The sequence below is a fragment of the Hyperolius riggenbachi genome, chromosome 7 (assembly GCF_040937935.1).
Source record: "Hyperolius riggenbachi isolate aHypRig1 chromosome 7, aHypRig1.pri, whole genome shotgun sequence".
Classification (NCBI taxonomy): Eukaryota; Metazoa; Chordata; class Amphibia; order Anura; family Hyperoliidae; genus Hyperolius; species Hyperolius riggenbachi.
The window spans coordinates 37,711,551-37,736,096 of NC_090652.1; the positions used below are offsets into that span (position 1 = coordinate 37,711,551).

General features: G+C 46.7%; 1 protein-coding gene across 5 annotated transcripts in view; it reads right to left on the reverse strand.

The window, feature by feature from the left end:
* Positions 1-24,546, reverse strand: part of STX1B (syntaxin 1B) — a 138,916-nt gene that overhangs the window by 21,964 nt on the left and 92,406 nt on the right. For all 5 annotated transcript variants that reach the window (XM_068243927.1, XM_068243926.1, XM_068243930.1 and 2 more), the window contains exons 2-4: positions 13,775-13,849; positions 12,664-12,763; positions 1,490-1,564 (exon numbers count right to left, since the gene is read on the reverse strand). In XM_068243927.1, coding sequence (XP_068100028.1) covers positions 1,490-1,564; positions 12,664-12,763; positions 13,775-13,849 — 250 coding nt within the window. The remainder of the gene's footprint in view (positions 1-1,489; positions 1,565-12,663; positions 12,764-13,774; positions 13,850-24,546) is intronic.

The window sequence follows — 24,546 nt, forward strand, 5'->3', positions numbered from 1 at the left end:
ACCCGGAACTTAGCAGCACTGCAAGCGGCGATGCCGGTCAGAGCAGAGGGGGCTAGAACTGCCCATCGCTGGAGGCTGGGAGGTGAGTAAAGGCTGCTGGCAATATGGGGGACACCTGGCTATAAAGGGGACACCAATGGCTAGCTATACTGGGGATCCGGCAGCCTGAACCCCTAAACAAGTCCCACCCCGCCCCTAAAATGCTCTGGTCCTTAAGGGGGGTTAGGTAGACGGTCCCCAGAAGGTTAAAGCACAGCTGTAGTGAGAGGGATATGGAGGCTGCCATATTTATTTCCTTTCAAACAATGCACATTGCTTGGCTGACCTCTGTCTGTATTGTTTAAAAGGAAATAATTATGGCAGCCTCCATACCCCTCTCACTTCACTAAAAACCGTCCTTGTCTCCAAAGGATTGCAAATATATCAATAAATACATTAGACCTTCTCATTCTGAAGGTGCCCATTAACCGTACAATTCTTATAAACAATTCTCTACTTTGATTGATTTAGTAAACTGTAAAGAATCAGGGCTCGTTTCCACTATCACGAATCCGCATGCGTCCAACGCATGCGGATTCGCACATGTAATGCAAGTGGATGGGCCTGTTTCCACTGTAGCGTTGTTGAGGTGCGTTTTTTTCAGCGGTAAAAAAACGCACAAAAGAGCCAACGAATTTGCCTGCGAGTGGAATGCATGCGAATCGCCGCTAATGTATTTAATAGGAAATTCGCATGCGGCTATGGTATGCGAATTTTCATGCGAATTCGCATAGGAACCAATGTAACTTCAAACAGGCAGTGACATAGTTAAATTCGCATATACCCTCACCTATGCGAATTCGCATGCGAATTCGCGGCAAAAAACGCGCAAAAATTCGCATCCGCATGCTACTTCATGCAATTTCAACAGCGGTGGAATCCAGGCGATTCTGCACCGCAATAGTGGAAACGAGCCCTCAATTGGAAATGATCATATTTATCCAACAGCGGCGCAATTTTATTTTAGATAAATCCCCTGGTGGGAGAGATAAACACATACAATTCACTATATCATTAGGGTTTTTTCCCCTTTAAGTAAAAGGGTGTCCTGTTTAGAGCCTAATATTGATACCCATTACAAAAGGTTAATGTTAAACAGGCGGAACTGATAAAAAAATTTCCATTGACACTAGCCTGCAGTTCCGCGATCAGCCACTAGCTGGTGCCGCAGTCCTCCTGCTAGAGCACACTGCGGTCACTGGCTATCCACTGCAGAATCAGCAGATGTTGCAGCGCTGTGGGAAAAGCGTCAGTGATAGGTGCAGCTCTGAGCACATGGCTGTCATACCAGCACGTAGCCACACCGCTGAGAGCAGCAGGAGGTGGGCGGAATCAGCTCTCTCTCTCTCATTCATCTCAGCTCAAGCGCTGAATCCCTCCAGCTATGGAAGAAGAATGCCTTTATCCTGTGAAGGTCGAGGCTGAGGACGGGGCAGAATGGCGCACTGACCTTTCAACTTGGAGCGAACTTTGTTGGCCGTTTTCTTGATGTCGGCTGTGAGGTCCTCCAGCTCCTGTTTGGTCTCTGCAGGAAATAAAAGTTACAGACAAAATCTTTAGTAGAAGTCATGAAATAAAATAATAATAATAATAATCTGAAGCGAGAAAACCTACTGCTGTAACTACCGCGCGCTACAGTAACGGGATGCGTTAGACACGGTTCACGCTTATCTGGAATCGTGTGCGTTTTTACGCAAATCCCATCAGTCGAACATTATTAATATTTTTTTTTAATTTATATAGCACCAACATCTTCACTAGCACTGTACATAGTAAAAAAACAAAAACAGCAAAATCCCCGTTATCTGGAACTCGGGCAACTGGAAGTCTCAACTAACCAGCATGCCTAAGGGATAAAGGGGACTTTGTTTTGGGCTGGTTTGCAGGCTTGGAAAATACTTACCGAGCCTCCAGCGATGTCTAACAACCTTCCTGCAGCACCTAGCAGACTCCTAGCGGCTTTGGTGGATGCCTCCCGGCATGTCACGTGACACAATGTGGGTCAGGTGACATGCCAGATTCCATGCTAGACATCTCTGGAGGCTCAGTAAGTATTTAGGAGAGGGAAGTTTGTGCTTTTGTGGCCGGTTGCTCAAACAACCAACCGTCAAACACACGTAACAGTGGCATTCGGGAAGGAATTTTTTTCCCTTTTGGGGCTAATTGGACCATGCCTTGTAAGGGTTTTTCGCCTTCCTCTGGATCAACATATGTGAGGTAGCAGGATGGTGTTGTACTTTGTTTTCTGGTTGAACTCGATGGACGTATGTCTTTTTTCAACCCAAATAACTATGTAATTATGTATCCTGCATCAGGCGATCCCTGCCGGTGCCAGATACTCAAGACTTTGCTGTAGTAGGGAGTAGTAGGGAGGATAGATACATGATGCGTTCAAAACTCTGTACGGTCAGGACATCCAGCAATACAGATACAAATGCATACATAGTTGATGTGTGGTTTGAGACATCACCAATGTTGGTACATGTTAATATGATAAATTGCAGCAGAATAAGAAACACTAGAAGGAGGTCCCTGCCTGTGGCCTAGCAATAGAGGGTGCAGAGGTAGCGACCGCATCGGGCCCTTGGGCTAGAGGGGCCCCATGATCCCACCCTCAACCACAGAATTAGCTCTTTTTTGGTCCTGTGCTTATAATATTCACTTCTATAGTTGATTGGAATAGTAGTGATCATTAACACACAAGTTTCCCATCCCCTTCTTGCACCTCTGACACTGTGGTTGTCCTTGATTGGTTTTGGTGTGCCTTATCAATAGTTATGTATAGCATGCTTGGGGGGCCCCCCAATGCAAAACTTGCACTGGGGCCCACAGCTTCTTAGCTACCCCACTGGTCCCTGCCCTTGCCAGCTCACAGTCTAGAGGCTGGTGGGTTGGAGACACGGGTTAGCGGATGAGGCAGTGAGACTCCAATGCTACCCATAGAAAATTATAAGCTTGTCTGGACAGGTTTGTTTTGAGAGAACGTTTGATGGTTTCCAGGCTTGGAGCATGACGGACTGGCCGTGGGAGAGCATTCCAAAAGAGAGGTGATGCTCATGAGAAGTCTTGGAATTCAAGCAACTGGAAGGCTCAAGCAACCGGCATGCCTGAGGGATAATGGGGACCTTTTTGTAGGGGCCTTTTTTTGGATGCTGGCAGGCTGTATAATACTTACCGACCCTCCAGCAATGTCTGGCAGCCTTCCTTGACCTCCTAGCGGCTTCAGCGTCTGTATACAAAAGCCGGCATGTCACCTGACCCGATGGGGGTCAGGTGACACAACAACTTGCCTGCATGGGGTAAGCTGGAAAGCTACTCGGATCCCGGGATAAGGTAAGGAAGGCTGCCAGACATGGCTGCAGGGTCCTGAGTATTTCAGGGGGGAGGTTTGTGCTATTTCAGCCAGTTGTTTAAAGGGATACTGTAGGGGGTTCTGGGGAAAATGAGTTGAACTTACCCGGGGCTTCTAATTGTCCCCCGCAGACATCCTGTGTTGGCGCAGCCACTCACCGATGCTCCGGCCCCACCTCCGGTTCACTTCTGGAATTTTAGACTTTAAAGCCTGAAAACCACTGCGCCTGCATTGCCGTGTCCTCGCTCCCACTGATGTCACCAGGAGTGTACTGCGCAGACGCAGACCATACTGGGCCTGCGATGTGCACTCTTGATGACATCAGCGGGATCGAGGACACGGCAACGCAGGCGCAGTGGTTTTCAGGCTTTAAAGTCTAAAATTCCAGAAGTGAACTGGAGGCGGGGCCGGAGCATTGGGGAGTGGCTGCGCCAACACAGGATGTCTGCGGGGGACAATTAGAAGCCCCGGGTAAGTTCAGCTCATTTTCTTCCGACCCCCTCCCTACAGTATCCCTTTAAGCAACCGGCAAGCACATGTATCTGACATCAGGTGATCCCCGCTGGTGCTGGATACTCGGGACTGTGCTGTATTTGTATGATGAAACAGAGATTGCGGTCTCTGAGAAACACGTCGCATTTTAAATAAACTATTTCCCCTTTTCTTATATTTCCTCTAGCCTCCCTGTTTTTAGTTGTCGCCGCTGCGGTGCCTAACAACCACTTGACACGGCTATTGTGCATATGACTACCAGCCACTCATGACATAGGGATGCCGCTCTCTCTCTTCCTGCACTGACCTCGAGGAGAGCGCACGCCTATGCCGAATGATCTAGCTCACTAGCAGTTACACTGTGGATCATCCCAGCCAGCGGTCCGAGAGCCCAGCCTGCCTGCAGCCCCCACTGGATACTGCACCAGTGTCTTGGTTCAGGGGCGTAGCAATAGGGGGTGCAGAGGTAGCGACCGCATCGGGGCCCTTGGGCCAGAGGGGCCCTGAAGGGCCCTCTCTCAACTACAGTATTAGCTCTCTATTGGTCCTGTGCTCATAAAAATCACTTCTAAAGATACTTTGAATAGTGGTAATCATTAACAAACTGTTCCCCATCCCATTCTAGCACCTCTGACACTGTAGTTGCCATTGGCAGGTTTTGGTGCGCCGTATTAATTGTTCTGTATAGAGTGCTTGGGGGGCCTCATTGTAAAACTTGCATCGGGGCCCACAGCTCCTTAGCTACGCCACTGTCTTGGTTACAGATCGAGAGACCGGTCCTTGGCCGTAAAAGGAATGAATGCTGAGAGAGGCTGCCTTTTTACTCATACTTAGAGCGCTCTCTCCTTTGTGTGTTTTTACTCTGTTTAGTGGACATAAAAAGCTGCCTAATAAGGGACTGCCCGATCGCACCTACAGGGAAGTTGTCCTGGTTCCCGACTCTTGCGTGTTTGTATGATAGGCACTGGAACCTAGTGGTAATTGGTAGCCAGTGGAGAGATTGGCAGAGAGGGGCTGGATCAGATGAGCGGCAGAGGTGAGTATTGCAGAGTTCAGTAGGGGCTGGAGAGGTGCCAGTCTGGTTTTTGCCACACATCTAGTGTAGTACAATGGCGTTGCTTTTTTCTGCATTTGTATACGATCTGCATTTTGCGATGAAAGGTATATTAATTCATCGGACTCACAGATCGGCACCTATCGGCTTTTCTTTGCTAGCAGAGGCTTTCTCCCCCTGGATCAGTGGAGATCTGCAAGTCATCCCTAGTAATCATCTTTAGTAAAAACTGCATGTCAAGAAGATCAGGAGTTATACAGGCTTATGTCAATGCAAAGGGGGTGGCTCTCCAGTGCTTCCCTAGTGTACAACGAAGCCACTCATCACATTAATGGGCCAATTAGGAGGCTTAAAAGTAGGAAATTGGAGGAGTCCCGCTTGACTTGGACAAGAAAATTAGGAATCTGCCTATTAGATTATCAGCTGACATGTAAATCAGATCACGTGACCTCACAGATCAGGCAAAGATGACTTTTAGGTTGACTTGCTTATTATTATGAACATTACAGAATAATATTATTGGACAAGCAAAACAGAGGCCATCTTGAGGAAGAACGGCCATCTTGGCTTGCTCTGCCATAGTTGGCAGCCATTCACCCAATAAGACCACCTGGGGGTAAATGCGGCGTATGGTAGATATGGCATGTTCCATGGGTGCTATATTAGCAGCTTTTGAGCGCTGAAACAACTGATCTGCTGGCGAAACCAGGGGGAACTCCTCTGTAGCCTCTGGGTAAGGCCTAGCCCCACCCACCATTGCTTCCGTCATAAGCAGAGCCCAGCCCCGCCCACCACTGCTTCCACCATACAGGTTCTATGCATACACAGTTTCTGGTAGTGAAGGTAGAGCGCTCAGACATGTAAAGTTGTGCTCCCTGTTCTTGCTGTTCCAGCATCTCCCCTCATATCCCATGTGAAGCTCCCTCACCCTTAGGTAACATCCATGCACAGCATCCCTCTCTTTCTCTTACAGCTTCCTTGGGAGGCCACTCCCCATTTCCATTCTGCCTTTTGCACTGGGCACTTCCTCTTCCATTTGCATCAACTCCTCCTCTACGTCTATGTATCCCCTTGGGCAACAGCTGTTCTAGGCTTGTGCCTTTGCGACCTTTCTAGAAATCAGGGCGTCGCTAGCCCCAAAGATCCGTAGCACGTGCCACAGATCTATTCTGGTGTGCCCTGGATGTTCCCCAGGCAAAGTCAGGAGGGATGGTAGTACTCACCTCCGGCCGCTGTGGAGCCACAATGGGGGGCATGCTGGGAGCTGTGGTGCATCAATGGGAGGCATGCTGGGTGCTGTAATGCCTCTATGGAGGCTGTGGTGCCTTTATGAGGGCATGCTGGGAGTTGCGGTGGGAGCAGGGGAGGGTGCCCACTACAAGGTTAGGGTATTTTGCTGGGCAGGCCTACTTAGACCGCTGTTAAGTTCATGTAAATTTGGCTGCACCATGGCCACACCCACATTCTGGTACGTGGCTATGCCCATTTTTCAGCTGGAGTGCCCAAAAGTGTGCAGGATCTCTTAGTATCCTAGCAACCCCCCCGCTAGTAATACTTACTCCTCCCCCTTTCTACGGCAACAGAAAGCATCACTGGCCTGTAGGCTAGCGACTTGTCTGCACTGCACTCGAGGGATAAAGTCCTGCTCCACGCGTGCGGCAGTAATTGGGCGTGTGTACGCACCTTTATAGAGACCCGTCCATATGTCTCCTCAGTGGGGTGGCATACCTGCTCCACCGCGCTTCCACACACTCAGCCTCTTCAGCTGTGACAGCGAACAGTGCAACAATCATGTGGCGCAATTACTGTTTTCCTCTAGAAGAAAATTACCAGGTCCAGCGCTCCTCCGGCTGTAAAGAGGGTCTTTGAGAAAGCAGGCGCTTAGTGTGTGAAATCGCTGGCAGATCCAGCCGGCTTCTTAAGTGTGGTTGTTTAGAAATCACCCTGTTTACAGTCGGAGGAGAGCAGGACCCGGCTCCTCTCTTCTGGAGGTAATTGGCCTGTGATGGCTGTACTGGGAAGACAAGTAGGCTGAGATCGAAAGAGGTAATTTAAGTGTGATCTTTGGCCAAAAATGGATAGGAGGCTATGTAAAGTTCTTTAATATGCAGCTACAGCAGTAATTTGGGCACCTGATGCACCGGATTTTGTCTATAGCCAGTGTTTCGCGTACCCCCTGAGACCACAGCAGGGGGTACGCAGCCCAGTGGGGACGCAGCGCAAAATGAGGGAGCATGCCCACACATAGCGGCGGGGAGGGGGGTCCACTCCCCCCCCCCTCCCTCACCTTGGGCTCCCCCGTCAGTGCTTCCCCCTCCGACACTCATAAATAGCAGCAGCGGCGGCGGCATGGTAAAAGGAACGTGGACTTCCGCGTTCCACGCCGGAGGTCCTTCTCTGTCAGCGATGACGCTACTTCCTGATAAACAGGAAGTGGCGTCATCGCTGACAGAGAAGGACCTTCGACATGGAACACAGAAGTAAGTCCGTGTTCCTTTTACCATGCCGCCGCCGCTGCTATTAATGAGTGTTGGAGGGGGAAACGCTGACGGGGGAGCCCAAGGTGAGGGAGGGGGGGAGTGGACCCCCCTCGCCGCCGCTATGTGTGGGCATGCTCCCCCGTTTTGCGCTGCGTCCCCCTCCTGGCTATACCGAGGGCACCCATGCCTGGCTATACTGCGGGCACATATACCTAGATTTACTGGGGGCATCTATACCTAGCTTTACTGGGGGCACCTATACCTAGCTATACTGGGGGCACATATTCCTAGCTACACTGGGGCACCTATACCTAGCTACACTGGGGGCACCTATACCTAGCTTTACTGGGGCACATATAACTAGCTATACTGGGAGCAACTATACCTAGCTATACTGGGGGCACCCATGCCAGGCCATACTGAGGGCACCCATGCCTAGCTATAGTGGGGGGCACCCAAGCCTAGCTATACTGAGGGCACCCACCCATGCCTGGCTATACTGGGGGGACCCATGCCTAGCTATACTGAGGGCACCTATACCTAGCTATACTGAGGGTACCTATACTGGGGGCAGGCACCTATACCTGGCTATCTATCTGTACGGGGGCACCTATACCTGTGGTGGGGGATATATATATATATATATATATATATAAACATACACATGGGGGGGTACTTGGCTGGAACTGAATTGCGATAGGGGGTACTTGGGTAGAAAAAGTTGAGAAACACTGGTCTATACTATCAAAACTCGGCTATCGGTGGTGAATGTGGCGGTACGACGAAGATTCAGGCCTCTTGCACACTGCACGCGATTCCGATTCAGATTCCGTTTTTTAACCCTCAGGGCGATACAATTATATCGCCCAGGAGGTGGCGCAGCACTATTTTTTAATTTTTTTTTATTTTTTAAATCATGTAGCGAGCCCAGGGCTCGCTACATGATAGCCGCAGCGCAGCGGCATCCCCCCACCCACTCCGATCGCCTTCGGCGATCAGAGTAAGCAGGAAATCCCGTTCAGAACGGGATTTCCTGCTGGGCTTCCCTGGTCGCCATGGCGACGGGGCGGGATGACGTCACCGACGTCATGGACGTCATAGGGAGTTCCGATCCACCCCTCAGCGCTGCCTGGCACTGATTGGCCAGGCTGCGCAAGGGGTTGGGGAGGGGGGGGGGCTGCGCGGAACGGCGTGTAGCGGCGGATCGGCGGCGAGCGGCGGCGATCGGAAGTTACACGCAGCTAGCAAAGTGCTAGCTGCGTGTAACAAAAAAAAATTATGCAAATCGGCCCAGCGGGGCCTGAGAAATCCTCCTGCGCAACATACCCCGAGCTCAGCTCGGAATTATCGCTCAGGAGGTTAATCAGTTTTTACATCCGATTCAGATTCAGATTTTCAGTGTGCAGGGAGCAAACTGCAAATCAGAATCTGAATCGGATGTAAAAACTGATTAAAAAGCGGAATCTGAATCGGAATCGCTTGCAGTGTGCAAGAGGCCTTAAGGTGATTCCTAGTGGTTGAAATTCCAACCCCCAAGATTCTGCAATGAGAGAGACCAGGAAGCCAATAGTGCAGTATCGTTAGGATATATGGCCGAGAAAAGTGTAGTTATTTACCGTATACTCACAATGGTTGCACTCCTACAACCACTGACAGATCCTACGGGAAAAAGACCGTTCCCGCTCGGTATACAGATATATCGTTTTAATGATGCACAATAAGACGGGTGCTAGCCCCCTTCCTCAGGTCAATAACAAGTGCCTAATTATGCAGGCAGTCGTGGGTGTGGGCGCCTCTTTCTCCTTAGAATGCGGCGATAGCTCTGGAGATTGGTTACTAAGTAGCCGGGCTGCGGGTATCGGCGGTGTTACTATTAGTCAAAGGTAAGGGGTAGGTTAGTGTTAGGCTAGGTAATAGGTAGTTTAAATTTAAGCATAGATAGGGGGAGCGTACGTATATGTACGCCGTTGGCGAGCTGGATGCAGGGTGAGTCTAATGGCGGGTTACCCTGCTGCCGCTCAAATCTCCTAGTTTGAGTGCTCGGCGCTGTAACCAACTGCCTCGAGGGGTGAGGATATGATTAGATAGGTCGATGGTAGAATAGTGGTAATCATATTCCATTGTTATACACAGTATGTGCCTGCAGACATTTAGGCAAGATTCCAAGGTGAGAAGAAGCACCACAAAAAGTAGACGTGGTGTGCCACAACCTCAGCCCCTGTGTCTCTGGGGATCACAAAGTCCGCAATCCAAAGATGGGTCAGCACCACCAAAATGTAAAGTATAGCTCGTTATTCCACCACAAGGATAAACAGTGACAGACTGCTGTTTCGGGCAAAAACCCTTCCTCAAACTGTGAAATCAATTTGAGAAAGGGCTTTTGCCCGAAACAGCGGTCTGTCACTGTTTGTCCTTGTGTTGGAATAAAAGCGTTCATGAAAAAAGGGCGCCAGGAAAAAAGGGCCTGTCTGGATAACGAAATCTCAATAATGATGAACATTGTTAAAACAGTTTTAAATTAAAACAGACGGGAGTTGATAACGAAAATATATTACCGTTAAAAATCGTAACGTAATACAACAATACAGCTTAACACAACCCTACTCTCACACAGAAGCCTCCCCTGATGGTGCCTAACCCTAACCACCTCACTGGTGGTTCCTAACCCTAAACACCCCCCCCCCCCGTGGTGCCTAACCCTAACCACCCCCCAGTGGTGAGTGACCCTAAGCCCCCCCCCCAGTGGTGCTTAAACCTAACCACTCACCTGGTGGTGTTGCCTAACCCTAACCACACACCCCCTGGTGTTGCCTAACACTAACCACACACCCCCTGGTGTTGCCTAACCCTAACCGCCCCTGGGTGATGCCTAACCCTAACCACTCCCCCTGCAGAAACACCCTTTTACACATAGAATCGATAATATCTTTGATAACGTAAAATCTGTACACACAAACAAAATAATATGATAAAAACTATAACGTTGCAAGCTTCTAAAACGATAACATACTTCAAAAACTTTAATGTTCTGAAGTTGTTAACGATATTTATCGAGCGCACTTTTTTCACTGTATTAACAATAATTGCATTAGAATCTATGGCGATGCCCTTTTCGTCCACTAGCCGCCGGCGCCCTTTTTTCCTGCTACTGAATAAAGAGCTATACTTTACATTTTGGTGGTGCCGACCCATCTTTGGGTTGCAGACATTTGGGGGCTCCTGTTCACACTGAGCAAACATGCCAGAAAGTATCACAAATCATTTGAGGAGAGCAAGGCTTGTGTTACCTGTGCTTATAATAATAATGTGGTTCTCAGCACTACTTGGGCCATCAGAGGTCCATAATACACGTTATACCCTTGTTCCAGTTTCTCTAGTACACTAAGTAGCCAAGATAACATTACATTGCTGAACCAGCAACATTTGACAAGAAACACAGTACCAGAAGTTTTTAAATTATATCCAGGAAGACGCAGAGTTTGTTCAGAGGCTAAAGGGGGGATGGCCTAGGTTAGATTGTCCATTAGTTTGAGTTTTAAGGGTGTGATTAAAAGTTTAAAAGATTGTGAGAGTGATGGATGTGTTTTGGAAGGAAATTCCAGACAAGGGTAGAGGCTTGTGAAAAGTTTTGTATATGCAAGAGGTAGGAGTTGATTTCTAGAGGAGGACAGAAGAAGGTTGTGTGTAGAGTGAAGGTTGCAGTTGGGGTGGTATTTGGAGACTAGTGAGGACATACATGGGGAAGAAACAATCAATGAGGTGCATGGACATGGACATGCATGACCAGTCGCAGATGCACAGTAACCATGACTTGAGACCTTTTGGGTGGGACCCAGAGGAGACAAGATGTACTCATTACATCAACAGTGGTTAGGTTGGAGGAGGCCTCTACCCTTGTCTGGAATTTCCTTCCAAAACACATCCATCACTCTCCAATCCGACCCTTAGTGTCGTGTCCAGAAATTAAATCTCAGACTGTGGTGTTTCAAGACAAGAGAGCTAGATTCCATCATGCTGCCAAAGATATACAGTGGGATGCGAAAGTTTCGGCAACCTTGTTAATCATCATTATTTTCCTGTATAAATCATTGGTTGTTACGATAAAACATGTCAGTTGAATATATCATATAAGTGACACACACAGTGATATTTGAAAAGTGAAATGAAGTTTTTTTGGATTTACAGAAAGTGAATAATAATTATTTAAATAAAATTAGGAAGATGCATATGATGACCTGCTTATTTGTCCTTATATGATTGAGCATTTGTCCTTGTGTGATTGAGCATTCATCTTCCACCTGGACATACCTTTTATGGTTCACTATATTCACTTCCAACCCCCTCCCCACAGCACAATTTAAATACTTGCCATATGTGCCTTTTCCCCTAGATATGGTAATAAGACCACCTAACCTGTGTCTGTATGCTGGTTTTGATGAGTCACATGCTGGAATTAAAATCAATCTGATATATTCCGATGATACCACTCTGATGGTTGAAACTAAGGAAGAACTGAAGAGCCTAGTCATGAATGTCAAACATGAAAGTGCCAAAGCTGGTCTATTGCTTATCATCAAAAAAAGTCAAGTCATGTCATCTTCTTCAACGAACCAACAGCAATAGATGGGGGAAAAGATTTAATCTTCCAGGGATCGAAGATTTCTGCAGATGGTGGCTGCAGCCATGAGATTCAGAGACACTTGTTGCTTGGGAGCAACGTGATGGCAAATTTGGCCAAGATAGTAAAGGATAGAGATGTCACTTTACCAACAAAGATCAGGATAGTTAGAGCAATGGTCTTCCCAGAACATATGGCTGTAAAAGTTGGACTATAAATAAGGTCATGTGTAGAACAATTGATCCTTTTGAATTGTTGGTGTGGAGAAAGCTACTGAGAGTTCCCTTGACTGCCAGAAGATCTAACTAAATAAGATATAATAACTGAATAAGGTTAGAGTGTTCACTAGAGGGGCTGATACAACTATTAAAACTCAAATACTTTGGTCACATAATGATAGACTGGATTTTTTGGAGAAATCCTTGATGCTTGGAAAAATTGAGGGCAAATGAAGAAGAGGACACCTGAGCCAAGGATGGATAGACAACATATATGAAGCTATGAACAAGCCTATGCAACAGCTGAAAGAAACAGTGATTGACAGACACATCTAGCATGCAAAAGTACATATGGTCACGAAGAGTCAGTTGACTAAACAAATGAAGAGGAGGAAATTGAGTCTGCTTACTCTCATCAGGGTTGGGGGCAGCCAGGATAGCACTGTGCTGCTTCTTCACCTGTTCCACATCTTCTGACAACTTCTCTATACATCCCCGGATCTCCTCTACCTGGACAGAGAGAGAAGAGAGAAAAGAGCGTCAGTCTTTACCGGGAGGAAGTTACGGACGGCTGCCTGAACGACGTTAATATTAATGGAAAGCTGCTGAGGGAATTAAACCTCTTTATTTACTTTCCATAGCTGTAATTACCTTCATTTGTCACCAGCGTGGCAGTGACAGGTGACTTCCTAAATACGCGCCCAGGCACAGTATCTTATAGAAGTGGCGGCCAAGCTCTCGGCCCTGAGTGAGATGTTTACACTCTTTCCGACAAAGCAAGAGAAAACATCGTCGTGTGTACAGTGATGTGAGGGGGAGAGTCGTGGCTGTTGTCCAAAATTAGGGGCTGAAGGTTATGGAAAAACTAACAAGGTGGACAGAGAGGGCAGCCAAAAATGTAAGCTCGTGGCAGGAAGAAAAGAAGAGTTCTCTCTGAGTACAGTGGAAAGTATCTTATTCTATGAAGAGTTAAAGCCAATGAAAATTGAAAATTAAAAAACAGATACTCAACTATGGGTCCTAGAGACTTTCCGTTTCTCTCATGGTCTCCTCATTCCGGCATGGTCACCTTGTTCCAATCTGCTGCCACGGGAGGCTTTGGAAGTCTTCGGGAGCCCAAGTGCTCCCAAAGATTGGTGACTCCGTACTGCTCATGTGAGAGGGCGTTCTAACGCAAACGCAGTACGGAGCGGCCCGTCTTCGGGAGCACTTGGGCTCCTGAAGACTTCAGAAGCCTGCCACAGCGGCACAGAGCAGTATTCTGATCGGCTACTGGGGGTGACAGCGCTATAACAAGGGCATCGTGAGAGGAGTGGGAAGGCTCTATAGGACCCAGAGCCTTCCTTCTCTATAGGTGAGTATCTGTTTTCTTTTTTTAAGTTCACTTAACATTTACTTTAACCAACCAAAGATATATGGTCCTTCTCAGGATTCAGCTTCACTCAAGCAATTACACAAAACCAAACTATGAGCTGTGGGAGGCATGAGGAGAAGCTATGGGGTCACATACAAGTACAGTACCTGTTCAAAGAATTCATCCATAAAGTGGTCTCGATCCACGTGTACAATTTCCTCATCGTCATCGCTGTCTTTAGCCTGTGAAAAAAGAAGGGTGGAAATTAGAGTGTGACACACCGGAGATGGTCGGGAATTAGACTATGGCTATGGTAGGATTAGATTGTGAGCTCCTCTGAGGACAGTGAGTGACATGACTATGTACTCTGTAAAGTGCTGCAGAAGATGTCCTTACTTATCTCCTGTCTTTAATACCTCTTCTAGAGTTGTTACCATGGTGATAAGGCATGTAGTATTCAGGAAACATTTTACCTCAGGCAAACCTAAAGTTAACTCTTCTGTCTTTAGGTTAACTCTTTAATCCTTAAAGGGAAGGTCCAAGCAAAATAAAAAAATGAGTTTCACTTACTTGGGGCTTCTACTAGCCCCATGCAGCTATCCTGTGCCCTCGTAGTCACTCACTGCTGCTCCAGTCCCCCGCTGGCAGCTTTCCGACCTTGGAGGTCGGTGGGCCGCATTGCGTACGTTTTTACGCATTCCCACTAGTGCAGGAACATTAACACATACATTTTTACGCATTACTGGTTCAATGCGTAAAAATGTACGCATTGAACCAGTAACGCGTAAAAATGTATGTGTTAATGTTCTTGCACTAGCGGGAATGCGTAAAAACGTACACAATGCGGCCCACCGACCTCCGAGGTCGGAAAGCTGCCAGCGGGGGACTGGAGCAGCAGTGAGTGACTATGAGGGCACAGGATGGCTGCATGGGGCTAGTAGAAGCCCGAGGTAAGTAAAACTCATTTTTTTTATTTTGCTTGGACCTTCCCTTTAAAATAACTTCAGAGTTAAAGACAGGCTGTTCATTAACTGAGGAGGTAACTTAACTACAGAGGAGATAACTTAACTACAGAGGCGGTAACTTAACTACAGAAGAGGTAACGTAAGGAATGAAGAGATAAGATAACTCTCTTACTGTGTGGAGGTAAGTTTTCTCTTGCTTTATTATCTCCAGCATGATCTTAGTGAATTGAGGCCTATGTATTCTGTAAAGCACTGCAGAAGATGTCAGTGCTATAGTAATACATAATAATAATATGGTAGGACATTAGACTATGATTATGGTAGGTTTAGATTGTAGGTCCTCTGAGGACAGTGACATGACTATGTACTCTGTAAAGAACTGCAGAAAATGCCAATGCTATATACATACATAATAATAATATGGTAGGACATTAGACTATGACTACGGTAGGATTAGATTGAGAGCTCCTCTGAGGACAGCCAGAGACATGACTATGTACTCTGTAAAGTGCTGCAGAAGATGTCAGTGCTACATAAATACACAATAATAATATGGGAGGACATTAGACTATAACTATGATAGGATTTTATTGTGAGCTCCTCTTAGGACAGTCAGTGACATGACTATGTACTCTGTAAAGTGATGCAGAAGGTGTCAGTGCTACACAAGTACACAATAATAGTAATAAACAAAAGGCAGTCTGCTCAAGCAGTCTATAACTTGTGTGTGGAGCGAATGAATAACCAAAAAATCTAAAGATATCCCAACTGAAATGCCAACCAAGTTTAGGGAAAAAATACTCACAAACTATTTGTGAGGGTCATCAGGAAAGTTACGGTAAATGAATTAGGGAAATATTTTAGGCACATTGTATATAGGAGAGGATCCTAATGAGGCATCCCACAGTGTCCTCTGGCCCCGATGCTGCTTGCGGACCCTCCAGCTGATCGGGCCATGCTCCTCCTCTGGCATGGGCGTGGCTGTTCCGCGGGCACGCATACATGGCTGCACCTGCGCAGTAGCACGGAGTCACTCATGCATAAGCGGCTCCAGCTTACTGCCCAGGCACGGCCGTACTCACACAGGCGTAGTATGGTCACGCTCCTCCTTGAAGAAGAGTGTGGCCCCGATTAAGGCCTTGTTTACAATCTTTGGAGGGTTCCTGAACAGCAACGGAGGTTTGGAGGACTGCGTGAGAAACAGATGTCCTGGCACTCTAGACTCCGCCCTCCATGAACCTACAAACCGCACCGCACCGAACCGCACTGCAACTGTGCTGGCTGTCCCAGCTGTCATTTCTCCCTTACTTCCCTTGCCCGTCATAGTAACTTACAGATGTCCCTTAGTATTAGGTAGCCAGAAGTACCCTCAATATTAACCAGTTCAGGACTGTGCAAACCCCCCTAGTGACCAGGCTATTTTATACACTTCAGGCCACTGCAGCTTTAAGGGCTCACTGCAGGGCCGTACAACGCAGCACACAAGTGACCCCCCCCCCACCTTTTCTGCCCACCAACAGAGCTTTCTGTTGGTGGGTTCTAATCGTTGCTGGCATGCTTGTTTATTTTTTTTTTATTTGTTTATATCTTTTTTTAAAAATAAATTTGCTTATTTTTTTTCCATCACCCCCCTCCCTGCCAGCCAATCACAATGATCGGTTGTCATAGACATCAGCCTATGACAGCTGATTGCAGCGCTGTACAATGTAAATACAGTGCCATATGGTAAATCCAGCACTGCATTAACCATATATTTTCCCAAGGTTTTCAGTTTCTTTATTGTAGTAGCATCACACTCCTAACCTATGAGTTGGAAAAATGCTGCTGAACAAACAGTTACTGGCGTTCTGCAGTCATGTGATAGGCGGCCCAGGGAGAGAAGTGAAGTCCGCAACACATTTTCAATGTGAAAATCTTCTTACTTTATTAAGTGCGAAGATTTGGCATTGAATGCTTACTTTATGAAGTAAGATTTTGGCATTGAAGGTTTACTTCATAGAGTAAAAAGATTTTGGCATTGAAGGTGTGTTGCAGACCTTTTGTGGACTGTCTCCAGTGTTTGGACTGCACCACCTGCACCACAACCCTTGGAGGCAGGAGGTTTTCTAAAGAGCGGATTCTTCCTTTGCAGAGAGAGAGAAGAGATTAATCTGACAGAAGCAAGTTGCAGAAGCAAACGACTGTTATGTTCTGGATGACCATCGCAGTAATATTTTTCATATACATTTTGACTTAGAGCACATCCTGAAGTGGTTTGGAGGCAAAGAGGCTGTAGTTAGTCAGAATCAGCCGTTACTACATCTGGCTGCTCCAACAAAATACTGGCATGCTTGCAGCTGAATTGGCTGCGACTTGGAAAATGTGCAATGCGCTGTTCATCCTTACTCATGTAGGTGGGTGTATTTATGCACTGCTGTATGTCTCCAGACAGAGTGGTTCAGTCTCTAGTGCTCAGAGGCTTTTCTGTAAATCTGGTAAAGAGCAGGGAGGTAAATCTGTCTGTAAGTTGCTTTATATGCTTCTGGAAAATGACCATGCTACGGGTGTCATTTCATCCAGTGTTGAGGAATGTATGCCTGGATTTTCAGGGAGAGGAGGGGAACATTTGCTCGTTTTGCTGAGTGTTATGAACTGAAGCACTCTTTAAGTAGATAAGGCTGCCTAGGATGATATCAGTTTCCCCCAGGGCCGGATTTACCATAAGGAACTGTAGGCAAGTGCCTACAGGCACCTGGTGGTGGAAGGGCAGCTCACTCCCCGAGTGCCTCCCTCCTTCCCTATGCAGAGTCCTGTTGAGAGTGTAAATGAGAGGTTACTCACTCAGCTCTCGGCATTCCACTGATGAGATCTCCCTTCAGTCAGGGGCACCTCTAGCTACTTAATACTGAGGGCACCTCTGGTTACCTATTACTAAGGAGTACCTGCTGCTGCCTACACTGGGCAGGGGAAGTAAGGGAGAAGTGACAGGCTGACAGCTGGGCCAGCCAGCACACTTGTGCTGCGGTTCGGCAGGGGTTTGTAGGTTCATGGAGGGTGAAGTCTAAGGTGAGAAGTTTTTTTTTATTTTAAGATGCCAGGAAATAAGATGCAAGGAAATATGTGGCTATAGGCTCCCCTGAGGTAAATCCAGGCCTGGTTTCCCCTATTTGGGCAATGGTAGTTACCACTAGATCTGTTATTTGCATATTTATCCACTGTCCGGAATTGATGCATTATGGATGGAACTTCTGGTCATGAGAAGAAGAATACTGGCAATGGCCTTCTGTTTTAGGAAGGTGAAACTGCACCTTTTAGCTCTTTTTGGCCCGCTACAAAAATATGAGTGGTTTTGGACCTACGTGACTTCAATGGGTAATATAGCTATCTGATCAGTCCTATAAAGCAGTGTTTCTGAATGTATACATGGATTATCAGGGACAGGAAGGACAGATTTGCATGATTAATGATTTACGGTCTATCCTGAACTAGAGTACCTAGACAGCATGCAAACAAACAAACAAACACAGAACACTTATATCGCACTTTTCTCCTGGCGGAATCAAAGCGCCAGAGCTGCAGCCACTAGGACGTGGTCTATAGGCAGTAGCTGTGTTAGGGAGACTGGCCCAAGGTCTCCTACTGAATAGGTGCTGGCTTACTGAACAGGCAGAGCCGAGATTCAAACCCTGGTCTCCTGTGTCAGAGGCAGAGCCCTTACACATCCCAATTTTTTGACATAAGAAAGAGGGACACTTAAGCCACACCCCTTCCATACCCCTAATCACACCCCTGGTCATGCATACCATAAAGATTCCATAAGAAAAATATAACTCTAAGCACTATATTTGGATATAAAGTATCCATATAGATTCTTGTATAATAGATAGATGACAAATTATGTGTTTTAGATATTGTGTAGCTGTAGCATAGGCCAAGAATAAACAAAACAAAATTAAAATTGAAAAGAAAAAGTAAAATTTAAGATTAACCTGTTAACAGAGTAACAGATACACCAGTCTGGTTTAGTTATAAGTAAGTTAGGAATACCTGACAAGTATGATCAGGAGGTATCCTGAATAAGTTTTAGTTATGACTACAATTTGGTCAGTATTTAATATTCATTAAAGCCATATTCATCAGCCAAATACTGCTGCCCCATTATATATTTACACAACATACAGAACATTTATATTGCACTTTTCTCCTGGCGGACTCAAAGCACCAGAGCTGCAGCCACTAGGACACACTCTATAGGCAGTAGCAGTGTTAGGGAGTCTTGCCCAAGGTCTCCTACTGAATAGGTGCTGGCTTACTGAACAGGCAGAGACGAGATTCAAACCCTGGTCTCCTGTGTCAGAGGCAGAGCCCTTAACCATTACAATATCCAGCCGCTACCTTTTACCCGAGGCTTCCTACAGTCCCTTGCAGCCGGCATGTCCCACGCAGCATCTCCGCTCGCAGCCGCCGGCCTGGGAACCCCGCCGCTGCAGAGGCCGACCTTCCCTACTGCGCCTGCGCGAGCGCCGCTGTCAATCAAGTCCACGTTGTCCGCCGTGTACTGCTCTGGCGCAGTAGTTCGGTGCCTGCGCAGTACACTGCGGACAATGCCGACTTGATTGACAGCGGCGCTCGTGCAGGCGCAGTGGAGGAGGTCGGCCCTCTCCCTCTGAAATCTCAGGCTAGTAACCTCCTCCTCCTGCCCAGACTGATTATACTAGCAAATGGTCACTGAGGTCGCACAACCAAAGTAGCCAGCAAACAAGAACAGAAATAAAACATTCCACCAGGCAGCAGTACTGCATCTGCATTGCCATGCGGGAAAACAAAAGTACATGTCCACTAAGAACAAACAACCCTTATCAAGTACGTCAACAAGTTGCACTAACATGCTCATAGAGCAGGGATGTTTTTAGGCATAGACAAACCAGGCAGATGTCTGGGTGATGCCTGTAGGAAGGGGGCACCACAGTGCTATTCTTAGGACACTATGCTTCATTAAATTCTTATACACAACTGCTAGTTCCATTAAAGGGCACCTGAAGTTAGAGAGATATGGAGGCTGCTAGATGTATTTCCTATTAAAAAATACCAGTTGCCTGGCAGTCCTGCTGATCGTTCATACATCAGTAGGTGTCTGAATCACACACCTGAAACAAGCATGCAGCAAATACAGGTACACTTAAAGGACAACTGAAGTGGGATGTATATGGAAGCTATCATATTTATTTCCTTTTAAGCAATATCAGTTGCCTGGCAGCCCTGCTGATCCTCTGCTTCTAATACCTTTAGACTCTGAACAAGCATGCAGCAGATCAGGTGTTTCTGACATTATTATCAGATCTGACAAGATTAGCTGCATGCTTGTTTCTGGTGTGATACGGGCACTACTGCAGCCAAATAGATCAGCAGGATAGCCAGGCAACTGGTATTGTTTAAAAGGAAATAAACAAGGCAGCCTCCATATCCCTCTAAGTTCAGTTGTGCAGCATACGCTGAGCCAACATCCCCACAAATGTAAAACAAGCGCCTCCCAGTGAAATTCGCGTATCAATGCAGTAAGCCCAGCAGATCAGTTGAGAGTCTTTAGAAACAGCAGAATTAATCCGGCTCCGCCTCTCCTCATGGGTCATGTGATATCAGGGCCTCCAGAAAGCATGGTAACATCAAATAACGTGTGCAGTAAATGGCAGGGATACTGCTGGATGTCAGATGCAGGCAGGACTAGCAGCTCTGGTGCCAGGAAACCACCACGCTAACCGGAACTCTTCAGATGAATTTCTATTTACTACTTTCATTTCCATTTATTCTGCCCTACAAATATTCCTCCCTCTGCACTGTGTTTCTGGTAAAGCAGGCCTCCTCCTGCCTCCGTATAATGGAGTATATGGGCACAGGGTGACGTCCCCAAAGCCACCACGGAGCAGGTGACAAGAATTAGACAATTACCTCCTGGATATTACACACCTGCGCCCGCCGTGACGGATACACTGAACGCAAAGCAGAGCAGATGAATGACACGTCACGTCTTCTCCTGCTCAGATAGCTGTACATTCATTACTCCCATTTACAGACACCTAAGGGATAACCACAGCCAAGACTACTCTACAGAACAGGATGGGGCAGGAAAGTGTTCAGACCAGTGATAGGGATTTATTGCTGTTTGTACCCCAATCTGAGCTCCTCCTATTTTCCAACACAGACAGGTGATGTTCTTCCTATGTTACTGGTGCCAGGTACATTACATAGTTATGTGGGTTAAAAAAAGACATACGTCCATCGAGTTCAACCAGAGAACAAAGTACAACTCCAGCCTGCTCCCTCACATATCCCTGTTGATCCAGATGAAGGTGAAAAACCCTTACAAGGCATGGTCCAATTAGCTCCACAAGGGAAAAATTCCTTCCCGACTCCAGATGGCAATCAGATAAAATCCCTGGATCAACATCATTAGACATTACCTAGTAATTGTAGCCATGGATGTCTTTCAATGCAAGGAAAGCATCTAAGCCCCCTTTAAATGCAGGTATAGAGTTTGCCATAACTACTTCCTGTGGCAATGCATTCCACATCTTAATTACTCTTACTGTAAAGAACCCTTTCCTAAATAAATGGCTAAAACGTTTTTCCTCCATGCGCAGATCATGTCCTCTAGTCCTTTGAGAAGGCCTAGGGACAAAAAGCTCATCCGCCAAGCTATTATATTGCCCTCTGATGTATTTATACATGCTAATTAGATCCCCTCTAAGGCGTCTTTTCTCTAGACTAAATAAGCCCAGTTTATCTAACCTTTCTTGGTAAGCGAGACCTTCCATCCCACGTATCAATTTTGTTGCTCGTCTCTGCACCTGCTCTAAAACTGCAATATCTTTCCTGTAATGTGGTGCCCAGAACTGAGTTCCATATTCCAGATGTGGCTTTACTATTAGCAGTTAACCCTCATTATTATTCCCTATCCCTCCTTGTCAGAGCATATCCCTGAACATCATTATTATTGCCTATCCCTCCTTGTCAGAGCATATCCCTGAACATCATTATTATTGCCTATCCCTCCTTGTCAAAGCCTATCACTGAACCTCATTATTATTCCCTATCCCTCCTTATCAGAGCCTATCTCTAACCCTCATTATTATTGCCTATCCCTCCTTGTATGAGCCTCTCCCTAACCCTCATTATTATTGCCTATCCATCCTTGCCAGAGCCTATCTCTAACCCTCATTATTATTGCCTATCCCTCCTTGCCAGAGCCTATCCCTAACCCTCATTATTATTGCCTATCCCTTCTTGTATGAGCCTATCCCTAACCCTCATTATTATTGCCTATCCCTCCTTGTATGAGCCTATCCCTAACCCTCATTATTATTGCCTATCCCTCCTTGTATGAGCCTATCTCTAACCCTCATTATTATTGCCTATCCCTCCTTGTATGAGCCTATCCCTAACCCTCATTATTATTGCCTATCCCTCCTTGCCAGAGCCTATCTCTAACCCTCATTATTATTGCCTATCCCTCCTTGCCAGAGCCTATCCCTAACTCTCATTATTATTGCCTACCCCTCCTTACCAGAGCCTATCCCTAACTCTCATTATTATTGCCTATCCCTCCTTGCCAGAGCCTATCCCTAACTCTCATTATTATTGCCTATCCCTCCTTGCCAGAGCCTATCCCTAACCCTCATTATTATTGCCTATCCCTCCTTGCCAGAGCCTATCTCTAACCCTCATTATTATTGCCTATCCCTCCTTGCCAGAGCCTATCCCTAAGTCTCATTATTATTGCCTATCCCTCCTTGCCAGAGCCTATCCCTAACTCTCATTATTATTGCCTATCCCTCCTTGCCAGAGCCTATCCCTAACCCTCATTATTATTGCCTACCCCTCCTTACCAGAGCCTATCCCTAACCCTCATTGTTATTGCCTAACCCTCCTTGCCAGAGCCTATCCCTAACCCTCATTATTATTGCCTAACCCTCCTTGCCAGAGCCTATCCCTAACTCTCATTATTGTTGCCTATCCCTCCTTGCCAGAGCCTATCCCTAACTCTCATTATTATTGCCTATCCCTCCTTGCCAGAGCCTTTCCCTAACCCTCATTATTATTGCCTACCCCTCCTTACCAGAGCCTATCCCTAACCCTCATTATTATTGCCTAACCCTCCTTGCCAGAGCCTATCCCTAACCCTCATTATTATTGCCTACCCCTCCTTACCAGAGCCTATCCCTAACCCTCATTATTATTGCCTAACCCTCCTTGCCAGAGCCTATCCCTAACCATCATTATTATTGCCTATCCCTCCTTGCCAGAGCCTATCCCTAACCCTCATTATTATTGCCTACCCCTCCTTACCAGAGCCTATCCCTAACTCTCATTATTATTGCCTACCCCTCCTTGCCAGAGCCTATCCCTAACCCTCATTATTATTGCCTATCCCTCCTTGCCCATAGCAAGGAAATGAGCAGCGCTACTTAAAAACAGACTAGTGCCTACCTGCAAAAGAGTGCAAGCCCCACTTGTAGGGTCGAATACACACCGAGCACACACATGACCTGTCTACCACTAGAGGAGGATGTTGGTTTCCATTAACAGCTTGCAAGCAACCCATTAAGTACTCGTCCCTCCCACTACGAAGAAGTCAATCCTCCATGGGAGGGGCCTAACACTAACTAAATCCTAACCTATGTATATGCATAGCCTGGGTGCGCTACCAAATAAAATTGAAAAATCGAAAATTGTGCAAAAGGTGGATCAGCGCAACACCAGGCCGCCTCCGAATGGCCTCCAATCAGAGATGCGCTGAGCCCCCCCAGGAACTACAAACGCACCTTGAACCCAAACAGAAGCTCTGCATATACACCAAAAGCATGGCTGTTAAGTGGGAGCAGCTGACCAAAAACGAATTAAAATAGTACATAGCAAGGAAATCCCTCCTTGCCAGAGCCTATCCCTAACCCTCGTTATTATTGCCTATCCCTCCTTGCCAGAGCCTATCCCTAACTCTCATTATTATTGCCTATCCCTCCTTGCCAGAGCCTATCCCTAACCATCATTATTATTGCCTATCCCTCCTTGCCAGAGCCTATCCCTAGCCCTCATTATTATTGCTTATCCCTCCTTGCCAGAGCCTATCCCTAATCCTCATTATTATTGCCGATCCCTCCTTGCCAGAGCCTATCCCTAACCATTATTATTGACTTTACCGGGTCCAAAAGCGGATCAACAGAAGGGATCGGGACAATGCAAGTGATCTTCAAGGTTATAGGGGGCTGGAAGGGCTCCGGGTAAATCAATGCATACTTTGTCAACTCATCTCAGAATTCCCTTAAATGTTTGCCTCACTCATCTATGCTATTAAAAGACTGAGCACAAAGGTGGAGTTACTCTTTAAAGTATTAGCAAGGAGCAGGGTGGGGAGGTATATTTAGTAACCTTGCTGAGACATCACAGGACAGAGACCACAGCCGGGCGGACAAGGTCATCCAGCCAGCGTGTAACACAAACCTCTCCCCTGACAGAGGAGGGAGGGGCGGGGAGACAACGGCGAGAAAGAGACATCACACATTGCCACAGAGATGGCGGCTGTCTCATTCCGAGACACTTTATCAGGGCACGGCACTCCAGAGATTCCGATGGGATACAGAGGGATGACTTACCAAAGCAAATGTCACATGCACACACCCTTCCAGGCCACAACAAGATGGCTGCCCACCTCCTACCATGGCAACTGATCAGAACATTATCTATGCACCCAAATTCTTTACCTCAACTAAAAGTGGTGGAAGATGTATATTAGTTCATGTGTCAGCAGTGGCTAGAGACATTTTTATTAATGCTATGTGCAGTTCATAATAGTGATAAAGATTGGGGAAGTCCGGAGAAATCTCTGTAAACAAGGCAGAAAGTCAATATTGGATGGCCATGATCTTCTTGCCCTCAGTTGGCGCAGCATTCAAAACAGACATGATTTTACAGAGGATATCACTGCATGTGCCTAAAGAGAA